At 36.3% G+C, this 18,602-nt stretch overlaps 1 protein-coding gene across 2 annotated transcripts in view; it reads right to left on the reverse strand.

The window, feature by feature from the left end:
- Positions 1-13,970, reverse strand: part of LOC115232545 — a 36,524-nt gene extending 22,554 nt beyond the window's left edge. The window contains exons 1-6 of one of the 2 annotated variants that reach the window (XM_029802485.2): positions 13,845-13,960; positions 13,025-13,202; positions 10,099-10,348; positions 6,271-6,377; positions 2,074-2,238; positions 1,156-1,267 (exon numbers count right to left, since the gene is read on the reverse strand). In XM_029802485.2, the coding sequence (XP_029658345.2) occupies positions 1,156-1,267; positions 2,074-2,238; positions 6,271-6,377; positions 10,099-10,312 (598 nt within the window). In that variant the 5' untranslated portion in view covers positions 10,313-10,348; positions 13,025-13,202; positions 13,845-13,960. Of the gene's footprint in view, positions 1-1,155; positions 1,268-2,073; positions 2,239-6,270; positions 6,378-10,098; positions 10,349-13,024; positions 13,203-13,844 lie in introns of both variants that reach the window. The other variant, XR_004997867.1, reaches the window with a different exon arrangement.
- Between the last annotated feature and the right edge of the window lie 4,632 nt (positions 13,971-18,602).

Here is an 18,602-nt window from a genome sequence, read left to right on the forward strand (position 1 = left end):
AATTATTATTATTAAAATTATAATAAGGGTATCTATGAGATACCACCATACTTGAAATATTCATATGTTTGTGTGTGTATATATATATGTACTTATGTACAATTCTTTGCATATTTCATTGACAAAGGCAAAGTATTTTTATACAGAGCCAGAAACCCAGGGTCTGGTATTATCCAAATTTTATTAGTTTATTTATCTATATGTCTTTTTACCTTGTGCTGTATTGAATGCATGATGTGGTTTTAGAGTCAGGTTCTGACTGCTATTTCAAGCATGATGCTATCTCTTAGATACCCTTATTATATATATATATATATATATATATATATTATATATATATATATAAAATGAGATAGGGGTTGTAAATTCAACCCTCCATGGGATAACATATATCCAATATACTGCTAGAGAAGTACCCAACAAAGCTAATACATAAATGTTAAAAATTGCGATGCAATTAATTCATCTACTGTATTATGTGGGCAAAGGTAAAATTATTTTTACCGTAAATTAATAATACAAAATGAGAAAATGGAGAAATATATCTAAATCAATCATCAACCATCTGATAATACCCAATCAATACTTTATTAAACCATTACACAATAGCAATGATATTATACATTAATATAGTACAAATATAACAAGACATAGAAATACATTTACATTTACATTGGATGATAACTGACGAAGATTGAGCAATGTCCTATCCTGTGTATGAATTTTCCATTTGTTCCTTTGTTATGTTTCTGTTTAAATTTTGGAACTTATCATGTATATATATATTTGTAAATAGTAAAGGATTACTCCAAATGTTTACCAGTTTGCTCTTAGTTAGGTATTCAAAGTAGGTTATTCAACAGTTAATATATAAATCCAATAATATTCTCATAAGATGAGAATTTAGAGATATATTCCATTGGATAATTCTGAATATATTACCATAACCATAGAGGTTTTCTAGGGCATATAATATCGACAATAAAAAAAAAAGAATTATTATGAAGCGGCATAGCATTATCTTTAATTCTTTTTATATATACAGCTTTACATAGACCTACCTATGTTTCAACTGCACCTATTAAATACATAAAAAAAAAAAAAAGAGATCTCAAGACCCTTAAAAATTGAAAACACAATGAATCTTAAGGATACTGATTGTTTTGAAATCAGGCCCAGTTATGGCAGCTAGTGATATTGTAGAATCTGCTTGGTTGGAGAAGTTCAATGTTTGCAAACATCCACCTATAAATTTATGATTGGAATGCTGAAAAAAAGCAATAAAAAAAAAAAACGATGTATGTGTGTGTGTATGAGAGCATGAAAGAGAAAAACAACTACATAGGCATGCTTTTATAGTTTCATTAGTTTCTGATTGGACTCTGGTCATGTTGGAGCACAGCATTCAAGAGTGTTAATCAGTCATAGCCAAGGACTTAGGCACCTGTTTCATCAACCTTGGCAGAAGAAAATGCAAGGTGACTTGGGCACAAAGAAATGTAATGATTTTTTTTGCTTCTTCCTCACTAACCCTGACTGAGTAAAGCCAAGTTAATATACATACACACAATAAAATAAGAATCAGCCAGAGTACTAGGTAAATACCCAACACCAAGGTAGTCCAATGGCTCATCAGTCTAGAAGTTCCCTTCTGTTTGTTTTTTTAGGCAGATTCATCATCCATTACTGGCTTACTAGGCCTGTCATGTCCTCACCATATTACTCATTTTCGCTATCTGAATGGACTAGAGCGTCAGGAAATGAAGTGCTTTGCTCAAGAACACAATGCATTGCTTGGTTCAGGAACCAAAACCACTATCTCATGATCATGATTCCAACACCCTAACCAATAAGCCATGTGCCTCCACTAGAGCACCAGGCATTGATACAAAACGTATAAAACCCCTGAAAGTGGTGCTCTAGTGTGGCCAATTTTAAAACTAAAACCAGTAGAAAAGGAACAAAAATAATAATAAATACTAATAAAAATAAAATTAAAAATATCAATAAAAAAAATATAGCATAAAGACAATAAAAAAATCAGCATCATCAATTGGAATGGTATTTTCTTACCCAAACATTTTGGACATCCAAAAACTTCCCAAGTGCTTCATAAAAGTTTCGTAAATAATTGTTAGCATAAAACATTTTCAATGCACTGGTTTCAGTCACATTCGCTTCTTCTGTGGCATGTAAGGCCTTAAGAATTTCCAACAGATGAATCTGCCAAGTGGCATCCTACAAAAAAAGAAATCAATGCAGACGTTAAAAATACCCACTTGGATAAAAAAAAAAAAAAGATGCTTTGTAAGTAATAAAGCATATTGGTTTAGAGATTTACGTTAAAGACACTTCCATGAGTATCTTTCCCAGCTTATTTGTGGTCTCAATGCATCTCTTATGCACCCATAGTTGACAATAGGTAGGAAGCAAAGTCCTGCCTTCTCTCCTGCTAACTGCAACTCATGACCAATTATCATCAGGTGTCTTATTTCTGGAGGTGTATCTGCTTTCAGAGTGGAGAGGAACTAGCAATCTTTCTTTCTAAGCTAAAGGTAGTAATGTCCATATTTGTTCATGACAGTGTGATCTTTCTGTAAGGTTTTAGTAGCATTAGGACTCCTGATTGCATTTAATATTTTACAATTATATCAGGCAGCAAGCAGACAGAATTGTTTGCCAAGGCATATGGCTTAGTTGTTAGGGTGTTGGACTCATGATCGTAAGAGTGTGATTTCAATTCCTGGACTGGGTGATACGTTGTGTTCTTGAGCAAAACACTTCATTTCACATTGCTCCAGTGCACTCATCTGGCAAAAATGAGTAATCCTGTGATGGACTGATGACCCATCCAGGTGATGAATTTGTAACACCAAAGAAACCAGGAAACCGGCCCTTATGAGTCAGCATGACTCGAGAAGATAAAATTTACAGTCTGTCTTTATTTTCTGAGTTCTAATTCTGCTGAGATTGACTTTTCCTTTCATCCTTTAAGGAAGAGGTGGGGAAACTTTTTAGTGCAGCAGGTAAAAATTTCCAAAGAAAAAGGTCCACAAGTGGATCACAAGTTCTGACTCTTGTATCTGTGTATATATCTATGTATAATTCAATATACCTTAATAAAGATAAGTTTAACACATTAAATTAACATGTAACATCTTCATTAATGCCACCACTGAATTTAGGATGTTTATATTACTTATGAGGTATTCTATATGTACCTATCCTAATGTTGGACAAATCATAACAGTCAAGCACAAATTGAATTTAATTTTGAAAAATTACATTAAAACCTAAATACTATTATGTGTAAATGACATATTTGAACAAATTTATCCTAGTGATAATTTCATCAAAGCTAACTAACCCTAACTTTAAAATTTGACTTTGTTTAGTGAGAAGGATAAAACTACTTTTTAAAAAATGTTTTTCACTCATAAACACACATCGCCTGGTCTGAGATGCAAACACACGATCCCTCGACCGCGAGTCTGCTGCTCTAACTACTAGGCCATGTGCCTCCACTTCATATATATATATATATATATATATATATATATCACCGTGACTGACCAGGCTATCAGATGTTGCTACACATCGCTTGTCACAATGCGCTTTGCATTGTTTTAGCTACCCCACTGGCTAAGCGAGCAGGCCAATATATATATATACAAACGGTATGAAATTCTGATATGGTGCCCACATAAATATTCCAGTACCATCGCCAAACTTCCATAGGGTTTTGGGGGACTTTTTTCTATCATCTAGCTATTTTATCTTCCCTACAAAAACGAAGGAAAAAAAAACCAACATCCATATCATGTATACTATATAAGTATCCTGTTCAGCAAACCGAATCCACATCCACAGATCTGTGTCAGCAGCCCTTAATTAGATTATTATTCATCCGAAGTTCTTCTACACATCCTCATAGCCCTTCCTTTTATTTTGTCCATCTTACCACTATCACATGGGATGCGTATATAATTTACAGAATGACAACGTTTATCACATTCAATACTCCATAATATATGGAGTTATTCATTAGATCTGATAATATTATACGTTTCAGCTATCAAAATAAATAAAATCGTTTCTGTAAAGTTTTAATGTCTACAATCTATGAATTCCGATCACGTAAGAGAGAAAGCAACGACGACAACTCAATAAACAAAATGCATGAGTTACCTCCCCTGATACTTTTATTTGGTTTTACTTTTCATATTGCTAAATGTGATAATTATTTTACACGACATCGTAAGAATGCAAAGAACAAGATAAAATCTGAGAGGTGAGAAACCTATTGAAGCAATGAATTATTAGTACACAAATCACATATATTCTAAACCATCAGCTTGACTAATAATATCCTTTGTAAAAGTAAACACTATATCATAAAATATTTTACTTGTTTCAGTCATTTTGACTGCGGATATGCTGGAGCACCACCTTTAGTCAAGCAAATCGACCCCAGCACTTATTCTTTGTAAGCCTAGTACTTATTCTATCGGTCTATTTTGTCGAACCGCTAGATTACGGGGACGTAAACACACCAACATCGGTTGTCAAGGGACGTTGGGGAGACAAACACAGACACACAAACATATACACACACGCACACACACACACATACATATATATGTGTATATATATATATATATATATATATATATATACAACGGGCTTCTTTCAGTTTCCGTCTACCAAATCCACTCAGAAGGCTTTAGTCGGCCCGAGGCTATAGTAGAAGACACTTGCCCAAGGTGCCATGCAATGGGACTGAACCCAGAACCATGTGGTTGGTAAGCAAGCTACTTACCACACAGCCACTCCTTGCCTCGTCATCTAATAAGAGGAAAACAAAAAGAATGTAGCCTTGTTTTGGCTAGAAACAAAAGTGTAACAAGGTGGTATCAAAAGTTTCCCTTACTAGTTATGTTTAATATAAAATAACTTATTTACCTAAGTTTTAATATCATCTCCTTCAAAATAGTCACCCTGTGCAGCAATACACCATTCCCAGCATTCCTGCTACTTTTAGAATCTGTCCTGGAAGACATTTTCTGTAAGCAAATCGAAGACCTTCTGCAATTCGCTCTGGAACTTGACAACGGAGTTAAAACGGCAACCTTTGAGCTGCATTTTTATCTTGGGGAAGAGATAGAAGTCCGTAAGTGCTAAATCTGGCAAATAGGGCAAGTGCAGAAGTGATACCATGTTTTTGGCATCAAACTCACAAGTGAGGGGAGCTCAGTGACAAGATGCATTGTCGTCGTGAACAATCCAGTTCTTGGTGCACCACAGACCCATTTGCTTTCACCGAATGTCCTCCTTCAAACATTTCAAAACATTGCAGTAGAACTCGATTGATGGGCTGGCCTTGGTGGAAGAATTCTCAATGCACAATACCACATTTCCGGGGATGACGCTCATGGCAGGACTTCCAGATCGCTCACTGTCATCCAAGGATGTTCTTCCACTTTGAAACATCCATGCCATATTGGCTTTTTGTTTTTGTCCATGACAAAATTGCAGACTACAGCATACATGTGATCACAAAAATACAAATTTCATAACTTGCAAAGTAAAAATAGCAATATCATTTGGCACAGTCTCATGAAGGTCATTGCTAGTTGTCACTGTATATACAACTGTGTGCTTGCCATTTCTTGGCACACTACATAACTAGTCCGAGAACTTTATCATACCACCTTATACATCATCATCGTTTAACATCTGCTTTACATGGGTTCGACGATTTGACTGAGGACTGGCGAACCAGATGGCTGCATCAGGATCCAGTCTTGATCTGGCAGAGTTTCTACAGCTGGATGCCCTTCTTAACTCCAACCACTCTGAGAGTAAAGTGGGTGCTTTTACATGCCACCGGCACGAGGGCCAGTCAGGTGGTACAGGCAATGGCAATGCTCAAATGGTGTTTTTTACGTGCCACTTGCACAGGAGCCAGTCCAGCGGCACTGACAATGACCTTGCTCGAATGTTTTTTCACGTGCCACCAGCACAAGTGCCAGTAAGGCGACTCTGGTAACGATCACGGAAGCCAGTTAGCTGCTCTGGCAACAATCACGCTTGGATGGTGCTCTTAGCACTCCACTAGCACGAATGCCAGTCATCGAATTTGATTTCGATTTAATACACTGAAACATTATCAAAAGATAAAAGAAAAACATCGCCACATCCCTAATTAACATAGATGTTCTCTGACTGAGCAACACCAAGAAATAAATATTATTCTAATCCTCATCTTACCTGATGACATAGAGTCTTCATTATTTTAAGTCTTTTGTGTAAGGAAGTCATTTTCTTTTTAATGTAGTTGAGGCGATGAATCCCAATGGCATCATGTTCTTGTAAAACTGAAAGGAAATGAAACAGGAATATTCATGTTTTGTTGTTATTTAGCTTTAAATCAGCACTGATTGAAGCATTCGAAATTTTGTAAATATTCATTTTTTATTCAGACAATGTACAAGGGGATGCTGAAAAGTTCCTGGCTTTCAGTAAAAGAAAATACAGGAGGATCAGTTAATTATGATTTTATACAACATATTCCCCACTCAGATTCACACACTTATTGCAGCAGTCCTTCAGTTTTTCTAAGCCCTGTAAAATAACTCAGAAGGTTGGGCCTCCAGCCATGCCTTTCGCAATGCCCTTAAAGTCAAGAACTTTTCAGCACTGCCTCACATCAAAATCAACACTATCTGTTTTTAAAGACAGCAGAAAGTAATTTGAAACAGATTTAGCTGCATTTTCATCAAATCTAATGACTACATAAAGAACCCCTGGTTGACTCATATATATATATAATATATATTTTGTCTTGTCTTCCTAAAACACCGAATCTCTTCTTTTTATTATTCTGAAAGATTTTCCCAAACTCTATGAATATGAACTCTTCAGTTGCTCATTGCACCAAAATATCCTTTCACAAAACAGTTAGGTGCAGCACATTACATCACTGTATTTATGTGTAATTCCATAAATGTGCTATAGAGGAAAAACAAGTCTTTCTATTATTTGTTTGACTTTCTGTAAATGAATAAACAAATGTTATCTTTTATCTTTTACTTGTTTTAGTCATTAGACTGCGGCCATGCTGGGGTACTGTCTTGAATTTTTAGTTAACTGAATCCACCCCAGTACTTGTTCTATTAGACTCTTTTGCCGAACAGCTAAATTACAGGGATGTCAATACACCAAAACCAGTTGTCAAGAGCTGATGGGGGGGGGGGGCAAACACAGACACACACACATATAGATATATATCCATATGGTGGTGGTTGCCCCCTCGTTATTGAGTATGGCCATTGCATGAAGCTTAATCAATGTTGTTATCATGCAATGCCTGTGCAAGAAGATTTTTTTTTAAAGTGAAGAAAGGCTGTGCACTGAGTCAATCCCACTCACTAAGCAACAGCAGCCATAATCCGAAAAGAAGAACAAATCAACATCATCGGTAACCACTGAGCCGCAGGTTTTATGTCGGAGTTATCCCAGTTACCTGAGTTACCTCTCCTAGAAGGATGCCCTAACAAAGGCTAGGAGTCCTTCACTCCCAATGGTTTAACTGCGCGATCGGGTATTCAGTCCGATTATTTCTATGTCCCCACGCATGATACAGCCTTAAGACATTTATTGGATGGCCATTGACTCTCAAGAATTCCTCCGCCCTTTGACAGGTTTTGTTTTTCATCCCGCAGGGTGTCCAATAAACACCCTCCTCACCAAGCAAGCTTGGTGGGGTTGCTGGTTTAGTCGCCGACGACCCAACCATGCAATATATATATATACGACAGGCTTCTTTCAGTTTCTGTCTCCCAAATCCACTCACAAGGCTTTGGTCAGCCGAAGGCTATAGTAGAAGACACTTGCCCAAAGTGCCACACAGTGGGCTGAACCTGGAGCCACATGGTTGGGAAGCAAGCTTCTTACCCCACAGCCACTCCTGCATCTATACTTACATTTCAGTAACTATTAGAAAGACTTGTAACTGAATTGGAGCGGATTGTTGTGTTTTGCTTACAAAGTGTGAAATGCTTGCAAATTAACAGTCTTGAGTGTATCATGCAAATGATAACACTGTAACAAAATTTTTCAGTCATAGGTACAGGAGTGGCTGTGTGGTAAGTAGCTGTATGCGGAAGCCTGACGATGGACGATTGCGTCATTAAAGCAAGAGAGTTCATCGGTCGGGTAACGTAAAATTGTAATTGTGTTACATTGTGACAGAGGTTTATTGCCTCTGAAGAGACTTTTAAAAGTGTAAATTGTAAATTGAAATTTTTGTGAAAATTTTTTGAATTTTTGTAAATTTTGAAAAGAACATTGTTTTAGAGAAGCAAAAGTCGGCGGGCGCTTTCTGACTTCTCCCATCACCATCTTCATCAACCACCACCATCATCCATTAATGTCCTTGTCCAGCCCGTAGCTACTCTGTGTGCTGCCCTAGTGGCAAATTATTAAAATAAAGTAGCTTGCTTACCAACCACATGGTTCTAGGTTCAGTCCCACTGCGTGGCACCTTGGGCAAGTGTCATCTACCATAGCCTCAGGCCAACCAAAGCCTTGAGTGTGGATTTGGTAGACGGAAACTGAAAGATGTCCGTCATATATATGTGTGTATATGTTTGTGTGTCTGTGTTTGTCCCCCCAACATCGCTTGACAACTGATGCTGGTATGTTTATGTCCCTGTAACTTAGCGGTTCAGCAAAAGAGACCGACAGAATAAGTACTAGGCTTACAAAGAATAAGTCTTGGGATTGATTTGCTTAACAAAAGGTGGTGCTCCAGCATGGCCGCAGTCAAATGACTGAAGTGAGTAAAAGAGTAAAGAGTCAGTAAGTGCTATTCCCTGTTTGCTTCTATCTAGAAATCAAAGAAATGGCTACTATTCCCTTAAAACTCTGCCTTTATGACTTGGACATCAATGTTTTGAAACTGACTTTTTTTCCATTACATTTCAGTCAGATTCAGTGCTGAGTTGCTCAAACAAAAATATCATTATAACAAATATTCTTCTCAGTACCACAGATTTGTTTGTCCTTTAGTGGCTGATGATATGTGCATCACTGATCACAACTAGAAGTAGTGGAGAAGCATCAAAGCCATGTGTTGAGAGGAATTCTTTGGGGTTTGAATAATTCACTTCTAGAAATATGGGGCTTTCATTCATCATCCTTAAACAACCCCTAATTCAGCGACCTTTTGAGTGGGATGGACTACTTGACCAGAAGAAAATTCTAACAGGACCCCACCTGTAAGGTCATGTGCTGTTGATCTTGATATGAGATCACTATAGTTCTATATTTAAGAGATGAGGAATTATTTACATTATTTACATTTTTTATTCTTTTAATTTACATTTGATGGATATTTATCCTCATCTCGTTTGTTATTAACACAACGTTTCGGCTGATATACCCTTCAGCTTTCATCAGGTATCTTAGGGAAATTTCGAACCTGGGTTCTCATTCCTAAGGTATTTTTCGATGTTGTTGTTGTTGTTATTATTATTCAGGTCACTACCTGGAATTGAACTCAGAATCTTGGGGTTAGTAGCCTGCGCTCTTAACCACTACGCTATGCCTATGTAAATAATAAGATCACTATGTTGCACACATGTGGTTGTGATGCATGTGTCGGGTGTACCCTTATCAGAGAGGTAGTCATGAAGGGTATATTGGGTTTTGTATATTTGTACCCCAATGCTACTTTGATGACATGCGCAGCTCTCTCATTCAATAATAATAATGATGCTTTCAAAATCTGGCACAAAACCAACAATTTCAGGGGAGGGACAGGCCAATTAGATCAACCCCAATGCTCAACTGGTATGTACTTTATCGACTCCAAAAGGATGAAAGGCAAAGTTAACCTCAACAGAATTTGAACTCAGATGGATAAAATGCCACTAAGCATTTTGCCTGGCATGCTAACAATTCTGCCAGCTTACCACCGTAATAATAATAGTAATAATGTAATATAAATAAAATGCCAAATGCTCTGGTGCATGACTTTCAACCCACCCTGTATATCAGTGAGTAAGTTCCATTAAATTAGTAAAATATCTTTACCATCAGGCTTCTGGAATAAAGGGAGGCTTGAAAACTTTGCATAAAGATGTTCTCCTTTACAACTGTTGTGTTCCTTTTGAACAGTCGCTTTTCCAGTTTCGTTAACATGTACACCACATAAGCTTCCACAATCAGGAAAGAAGTCTCTTCTTTCTCTTGAATTCCACAGTATTGAGTGAAAGTTGTACGGAGGATAATTCATAGAGAAAGTCATTCTGGCCTTTGTTTATCTTGTTCCACTTTGGTAGTTCTGCAACAAGAAGTTAAACTAAGTAAATAATGATTATCAAAGCAGTGGGTTCATTTAATTAGGTACAAGATCAATTATATTCTATCCTAGGATATTATTTTTTATCTTTTACTTGTTCCAGTCATTAAAATGCAGTCATGAAGAATTTTTAGTCAAATGTATTGATTCCAGTATTTAATTTTTTAAGCCTGGTATTTATTCTATCAATCTCTTTTGCTGAACCACTAAGTTACAGGGACACAAACCCACCAGCAGTGGTTGTCAAGTGGCAGGTGGGATAGGGGACAAACACAGACACATGTAGATATATATGCATACACACACACACAACAGGTTTCTTTCAGTTTCCAGCTACCAAATTCACTCACAAGACATTGGTCAGCCTGAGGCTACAGTAGAAAACATTTACCCAAGGTGCCATGCAGTGGAACTGAACCTTGAACCATGTGGTTGTGAAGCAAGCTTCTTACCACACAGCCACGCCTGTGCCTTTCTAGAACTTATTTTACAAACCAAGAAGAAAAGAAATGTAAAATTCTGGTGGGGTTAGAACTCCGAGCGACATACAAAGACAGGACTAAATACTGGACCATTCCCCCTCTATTTAGATGAGTAGTTTTACACCAGGGTTCATATAAGATTTGGTTGACAAAGTTCATGTGCAATACACTGGTTATTCTTCTACAATAGATAAAATATTTTAACAGGCACAGCTGTGTTGTAAGAAGTTTACTTCCCAACTACATGGTTCCAGGTTCAGTTCCATTGTATGGCACCTCCGGGCAAGTGTCTTCTACTATAACCTTTGGCCAACCAAAATCTTATGACTAGATCTGGTAGACAAAAACTGAAAGAAGCCCATTGTACATGCTTATATATCTACATATATCTATGTGTGTATGTCTTTGTGCCTGGGTCTGTCCCCCACCAATGCTGGTGTGTTTATGTCCCAGTAATTTAGCTGATCAGCAAAAGTGGCCAATAGAATAAGTACTAGGCTTAAAAACACAAAGAAGTAAGTACTGGAGTTGATTCATTCAACTAAAAATTCTTCAAGGTAGTGCTCCAGCATGGTCAGTTTAGTGACTGAAAAGTAGTACAAGATAAAAGATATATTTTCTCAAATCTTATTATAAAAATACTACAGGATTTTTTAAACATCAAATGGTTAAGGGCCAGGGGAGTAAAATAGGAATCAAGGGGGTCTATAGACAAAATATGGTTTAGAACCACTGATCAAATGTAAGTTAGACAACACTGGATAAGATCTATCAACTGTGAGAGGCATGTGCAGTTAGCAAAGTGACACCAACAACTTAGCAATGAAACAGTGACCAAATAGTTGTCAATCGAGGCTTAGTTCACTGTTACCTCTTGTTTATTGAGGAAAAGAGGAAAGAAAGAAAAGCAAAGCTATAATCTACAACACTGGAAGAATGCCATGTCAAACAAGGGCAATAGTTTGGCAGGGATTATACAGATGCCTTTCTGGGACTACTTGTCTACCAGTGACTTCTACCTGGCCTGGCACTCTTTCTCACCTGTGGCTCCACAAAATGTCTGCATATGACAATGAGCAAATTACTGAGCAAAGGAATTAGCAGGTGGGATAAACCAGGATGAGGGTAGACAATAAATTTTAAGATCTTGGTAAAATTTCAATAAGATGTTACCCTATGCCTGTGAGGACTGGATTTTCCAGCAGTCAATGCAATGAAAAAACAACTATCAGTTATAAAGTTTCAACAAGAAAAAATATCCACCAATATTATGTGGAACCCACAAGGCAGAAAGTTGGCAGACTCATTAGCATGCTGGGTAAAATACTTAGTAGTATTTCATCCACCTTTACATTCCGAGTTCAAATTCTGCCGAAGTTAACTTTGCCTTCATCCTTTCAAGATCAATAAAATAAGTACCAGTTAATCACTGGGATCGATGCAACTGACTTACCCCTCCACTGAACTTGCTGGCATTGTGCCAAAATTTGAAACCAATATTACTGTGGAATCTGTTCCTTCAGAACATGGTAAGGCTCTTAAACTTCCCTGTCATCTCAATGCATCCTTAACATACCTCCAGTCATATCAGCCAAACTTACCCCAGGTCTTCAAAGCCAGGGATGATAGAGGAGGCTAGTCATCCAACCTACTCTCACTATAATCCATGTTCAGCCCAAGTCAGGACACAAACTTCTTCAAACAACAGACATCAGTCCTTTCATTGCATCAGTCAGAGTATCACACACTCTATGATAATAAAACATTACCACTTCTGAGAAGATGTAATATAGATGGAGGCAATTATAAATTTCCAGCTACTTATGAGGCTGCATTGTTGTTTTCTGTAAGCCTTGGTCATCTTCGAAAGTGAGGGTGAACAACATTCTGCAGTCATTGCTGTATTAGCTACTTTGGTTCACAGCCCCACAAAAGAGCAAAGCATATGTATTAAAGTTCTTTTCAAAATGGCAGGGGGAAGCAAACTTTTCTGCAACAAAATCATACTAGAGCATAGGTGACTGATGGGGGAGTGAGAGGTGGGGTCCAATTAATTGACAATAAATGTTTTCCAGTCATACAGGTAAGGATTATTCCCCATCTAACACTGGATCTTGTTGACATAATTTGAGGTTGGCATTTTCACCATTAACCAGCTATAGGCTAAAAACATTACCTTTTCAACCATGTAGTTCTATTGGGTTTCACATCATGGTGCAGATACAGTAAGAAGAATGTTGCATCCTATGTTTTTAAAGATGATGGACAACCATTTGGGCTAGTATTTTCTTCCACACACTTGGGTTGACCAATGTCTTGTAATAATAATTTGATGGGCAGAAACCGCATGGAAACTTGAAATTTTGAAAAAAAAAAAACAATGTGTCAGTATGTGTGCATGCACACCAATTTCTTTTCTTTTTTTTAAATTAAATTATGATATAATCCGTAATCTACACTATTCGAAAGATATTCGCAGAAAATTTCATGAAAAGAATACGCATTTTCCTGAAAGTCATGAGGAAACAAAAACCGGCTCCTGTGGATTTACCCAACTCCTCTCTCTACTCTACAGAAATTTTCCACAACAAATTCCGATACAATTGGAATCTACAGCATCTGATACGTTTTTGTAGAAAGTTTCATTAAAAAAATATTCTGAGAGTTATAAAAAAACAAAGTCAGTGACGGACACTCTTGCGTCTATATGCTCTATGTAGATCCTTTTCACCACGATAGGATATTTTGAGAAAATGTAGCTGTTATATCTAGCATGTAGGAGCTACTTCATTGATACGAAATATCTCGTTGTATGTTTTCTTATTTATCTCCAAGAATATATGCTAGGAGATAAATAATAGACATTATTGCTATGAATGTAGCACAAGTTAAACACACGTGCTTAGTGAACATAACAAGACGACTAGCTAACTAGAATTTTTAACATATTTCTCTTTCTTTCGCAAATATGTGCATGATTATCAATACAGTCTTACCTTTATTGTGTATTTACGCAGTCTTCATTCTACTAAATATTTCTACCATGAGCATTTAAAGACCAAAGACGAATAAACACAACACAACATAAACATCAACAATGACCGATTTTTAAGCGGTGATATACCAAATACGTTCCTAAGGAAAAATACGTACACAATTATTATCTGCATAGACTACTTTAGTTTTCAGTGCAACTGTCGCCTGAGATTATTGAACGTTATGACTTATGTAATTCCTAATAACTTTCATAGGAAAACTGTAGAATCAAAGGAAATTAGTGATGTTCAGCGATGATAAATAGTAATACAAACTAGCAATACCCATGGAAGTTCCACGATTATTTTGAAAACAGCAAAAACAGTTGGAAGATTATAAAAGTTTATGAAAATACAGTTTCTTGAAATATTTGCTTCTTTATATGTTATAAGACTGCACGTAGTTTTGAATGTGCTTTTCTTACATCTCTGAAAAACCTCATCCTTGTTATCTATTTGTTTCCTCTCCTACTTTAGGAATTGTCGCTTAGATTTTTTTATTTTATTTCAAGAAGTAAACTATTTCAATTATGGACAAAATCGAAAACAAGCTACATCTGCAATATTATTCTACTACTGTACAACTACGTTGGCAAATTTTAGATAAATTAATTCGCCGTTGGTAGTTCACAATACTAAATAGGTTGCGTGTGATGACCTCTGATATTTGAGTTTTCGTACATTTTCAGCTTGGAATGTTTATTTTTACAAGTGTACTAATATTTAACCGTTACTCACTCTTACTCTGTTGTTTTAGGGATCTTTTCGGTTTGAACGGCCGTTTTTAACATAATTTCTTGGTAACTAAAAAATTTTAAACTTCGTATACTGGTAGAATGTGTTTAGAAAACATCTTTTTCTCTTGGCTTTATTGAGAAAATTCTATAGTTTGTAAGATAATTGTTTTTTTTTCTTCTATTTCTGCAATTTCAACCAATCACTGGCGTCTATTGAGGTAAAAAAAACATTCTGTGTCGCATGAATATGTCCCTCGTTTAAGAAACAGAATGGGTTTATTTACATTTCTGAAGAAAAAAAATACCCTCCTAACCCTAACCCAGACTGAAATGCAATAGATCGATATTAGGGTCATAATTATGGGTGACAATTTCATATGACACCGCTAGAAAAAAACTGCCGTTCAAACCGAAAAAGATCCTTGTTTTAGTTCTTCTCTACCAGCGTGACGAGAGTGTGAAGCATATTTGCGTTTTATTATGTGATAGTTCATTGTTATTGGAGACAAGCGGAGCACGTAAGTAATATATGCATGATTGGACATTACAACACAAGGTCGGAACCTTTTGTGGAACATGACATGAACGCGTTAAATAAGGAAACGTAGAAGACGAGAGACCATCTCATTGAACAAAGCTACATAGTTCAGTTCAGACCTCCTTGTGAATCGTGTCTGAGGTTGAATTCGCCAACTTCTTACAACTTTAAGATAAAGTTTCTAGAACCTTTTAATTCAAGCCATTTGATGAGAAAATTTGCACCCTTTCTTCGAAGTTCACAGCATCAACCAATGCTGATTAGACAAGCCATATTCATGTAGGCATCAATACCATTTATGGCGGCATTTTGCATTTTATGGCAGTAAGATAGATCGTGGTCTTGAGCAGAGAAAATCGGTGAGCAATGGTTCAAGTCACAGCAAGAGCTTCACTATATGTATTTCATCCTTATTTTCATATAAGAGAAAAGTTCATATGGATAGATTTCAACCTAAAGTTCCACTAAATAAAGTAGCTGCCCCGCTGAGCTATGTGTTCTTGAAATAACATATTAATGCGATCTTTGATTTGAAATGCATGTAACTTAGGAATTGAAAGTAGACGTAAATCAATTCAGAAAGTACAAAAAGACTTGGATATGCCGAGCAAACGAGATGAATATGTAGCTGATTTAAAAGTCAAAGATGTCATTATTGCAAATTACTCTTTTTATTTCGCAATCAACATAGAAAAGAAAGCGTTTGTTAAGAATCTCCTCATATAATAATGAGCATTGTGTTTTTATATATTTGTCCAAAATCACAGAGTAAGAGAAAGAGTAGTGTAAGAGAAGGGAGAGGAGAGAAAATAGTAACTCAGTGAAGAAGTAGTGAGAATAATAGTCCTGATTGAGAGAGAGTGAGAGAAAGTAATATATATATATATATACTTTATTTAAAGCATATTACTCTACCACTGGTATTTGAGTACTCTTTTTTCCCACCTTGTTTCACATTTATGTGTTTACTCCGGTATATATATATATATATATATATATATATATATATATATATATATATATATATATATATATATAAACTGCTAAGTTTACAGGGATATATATATATATATATATAATATATATATATATATATATATATAAAACAATACTGGGAGGATAAGAAACGAAGAATCGAACGAACCCGACGCGAAGCGCTGTCAGACAATAGTGTAATAAAGGCCTTTTCGTTTGTTTTTCTCGTTTGTTTTCTTGTTTATTTTGATTTCTCGTATTGTATTTTATTTCTCGTTTTGTATTTTCTTTTACATGTATTTTTATCTTGTATTTTATTGTGCAGTTTTATTGTTACGTCCTGTTTGTGCTACATTTTTTTCTTGCTCATTTTACCCCTCTGCGAGGTTATTTCATTTTAATTCTCTCGCAGGAAGGCCTAGTATTGACGAGTCGTGTCCTGTCTTGCCTTCGAAACACGCTTAAGTCTACTAGCGACAACTGATGATTGGGGAATTCCCTTGTGTAGCTTGTCCTGTACCTTTTTTCTGTTGTAAATAATGTTTTTCCGTTTTCGTTCTCGTCCTGTTCCACGTCTCTGTCTTTCTGTTGTAAAAAAATGGCTTTTCCGTTTTCGTTTCTGTTGAGTTCTACGTCTTTTTGTGGTGTCCTGTATTTACGTATATATATTTATATATGCATGTATATATACATGTAGATGTAGGTACGTACATATATGTTTGTATGTATGCATATATTTTATTTATTACACACTATATATATATATATATATATATATATATCGTTTGTAGAAATACATAAATCCGGAGGAGAAGCACACTCTAAGATGTAGAGCAGTTAATATAATGGGGGAGGCTAGTTTATTGGGTTACCCTGGGTTTCTCGCTCATAAGGGGTTTGGCCTTACGGCCTATCTTCAGACCCCAAACACTGCTGGCCTTTTAACGAGGGATGTTGCTAATGAAAACGTCAACACTTTAATAATTGGACTGGTTCATTAATCCAGCGGCTGTGAATGACTCTTGTGCAGTAACTGACAATAACACTCGTGTCCGTGCGCGAACAACTTTGTGTCCAAAGTTTTATTCAGGTGCGTAACAAACGAACTCATACAGTGAGTACATAATGTTCAATAATGTTATCTGGGATGAAGAAAAGGTTCTGAACATCTTGCCATGTCCCACGATGACAATGAGAAAATAGAAGTAATTCAAGCTACAAAATTTACTTTCCCACAGGCACTAGGCGTAGAATATCATAGCGAGTTGCTGGTGGGAAATAAATATCGAATCCATGTACCTGCCTTTCTCTCCGATGTTGACCTTGTCGTATCGTAGAGAAAGAGAAGTTCAATCGGAATACGCTCTTAAGTAGGCAATATGCTTCTACTGCCCTCTTATGTATCGTTTGCTAGTAAAGGGGGAGCTAACCAAGTTGTATTTTCTTAAAATTTCCTTGGATTCTTCTTTTAACATCAAGACTTTCTAATTTCTTAAGCTTTCCCTTCCACCAAAAAAAAAAAAAAAAATGGAATGCTTTGGTTTCAACTCAGTTTGAAATTTCATTCTTTTGGAGGAATAGCATGTTTTAAAATACTGAAATGATTATTTAGATATGAAGAAGGTGTTTTATAAAGTTTTAATTTCCTTTAAGTGATTGCTTGCATTTAATTTCTACTTTCAGTTTGTGGTCATAAATGAAGAAATACCATTCATTTATTGTTATTCTTTGACTTGTTTCAATCATTTGACTGTGGCCATACCGAGGTTTAACCTTCTATGGTTTAGTCAACTAAATCAACCTTAAGATAATTTGATCTGTCAATCTTTTTTGGTGAACTGCTAAGTTACAGGGATATAAACACACCACCACACCGGGTTGTCAAGTGATGAGAAATAAACACAACAGACATGCACACATACACACACTCACGCATACACACACATATACGCATGTGCGCGCGCACACACACACACATACACACACTCATGGAAGAGAGAGATGAAGTCTGTCAACTGCTGCTGTTGGAGACTGGAATTGGACAAGCATTTAAAGAAACAAAAGGAATGACTGAGTATTTCTGATGAAAAGTAAAATTTGATGGCAAAACAGCATCAGGACAAGATTGGCTGACTGTGCCTTCAAATGCAATTACTCCAGCTGGGCCTGTCCTTCACTTGAGGTCTTTTGCAGTAACACCAGACTCTGTTCTTCCAGCAAGACCAAAGCAATGTTTTTCAAATTCTGATCTATTGTCTCCAAACATTTAAAGGATGCCCTTGATGTTTAAACCCAGGTCAGGCCAGACTGAGCCATTCTGTATTTTTATTGAAGATGTAGGACAACATTATTTAATGCGTCCTTCATTTTTAAAATGTTAGAGAATGGTGTGAGGGAGATTTGGCTGTTATTTCTAGCAAATTGAACAACCACAAAGATTTGATTGCGTGATGAGATTTTTTTTACACA

Source organism: Octopus sinensis, linkage group LG2 (assembly GCF_006345805.1).
Source record: "Octopus sinensis linkage group LG2, ASM634580v1, whole genome shotgun sequence".
Taxonomy (NCBI): Eukaryota; Metazoa; Mollusca; class Cephalopoda; order Octopoda; family Octopodidae; genus Octopus; species Octopus sinensis.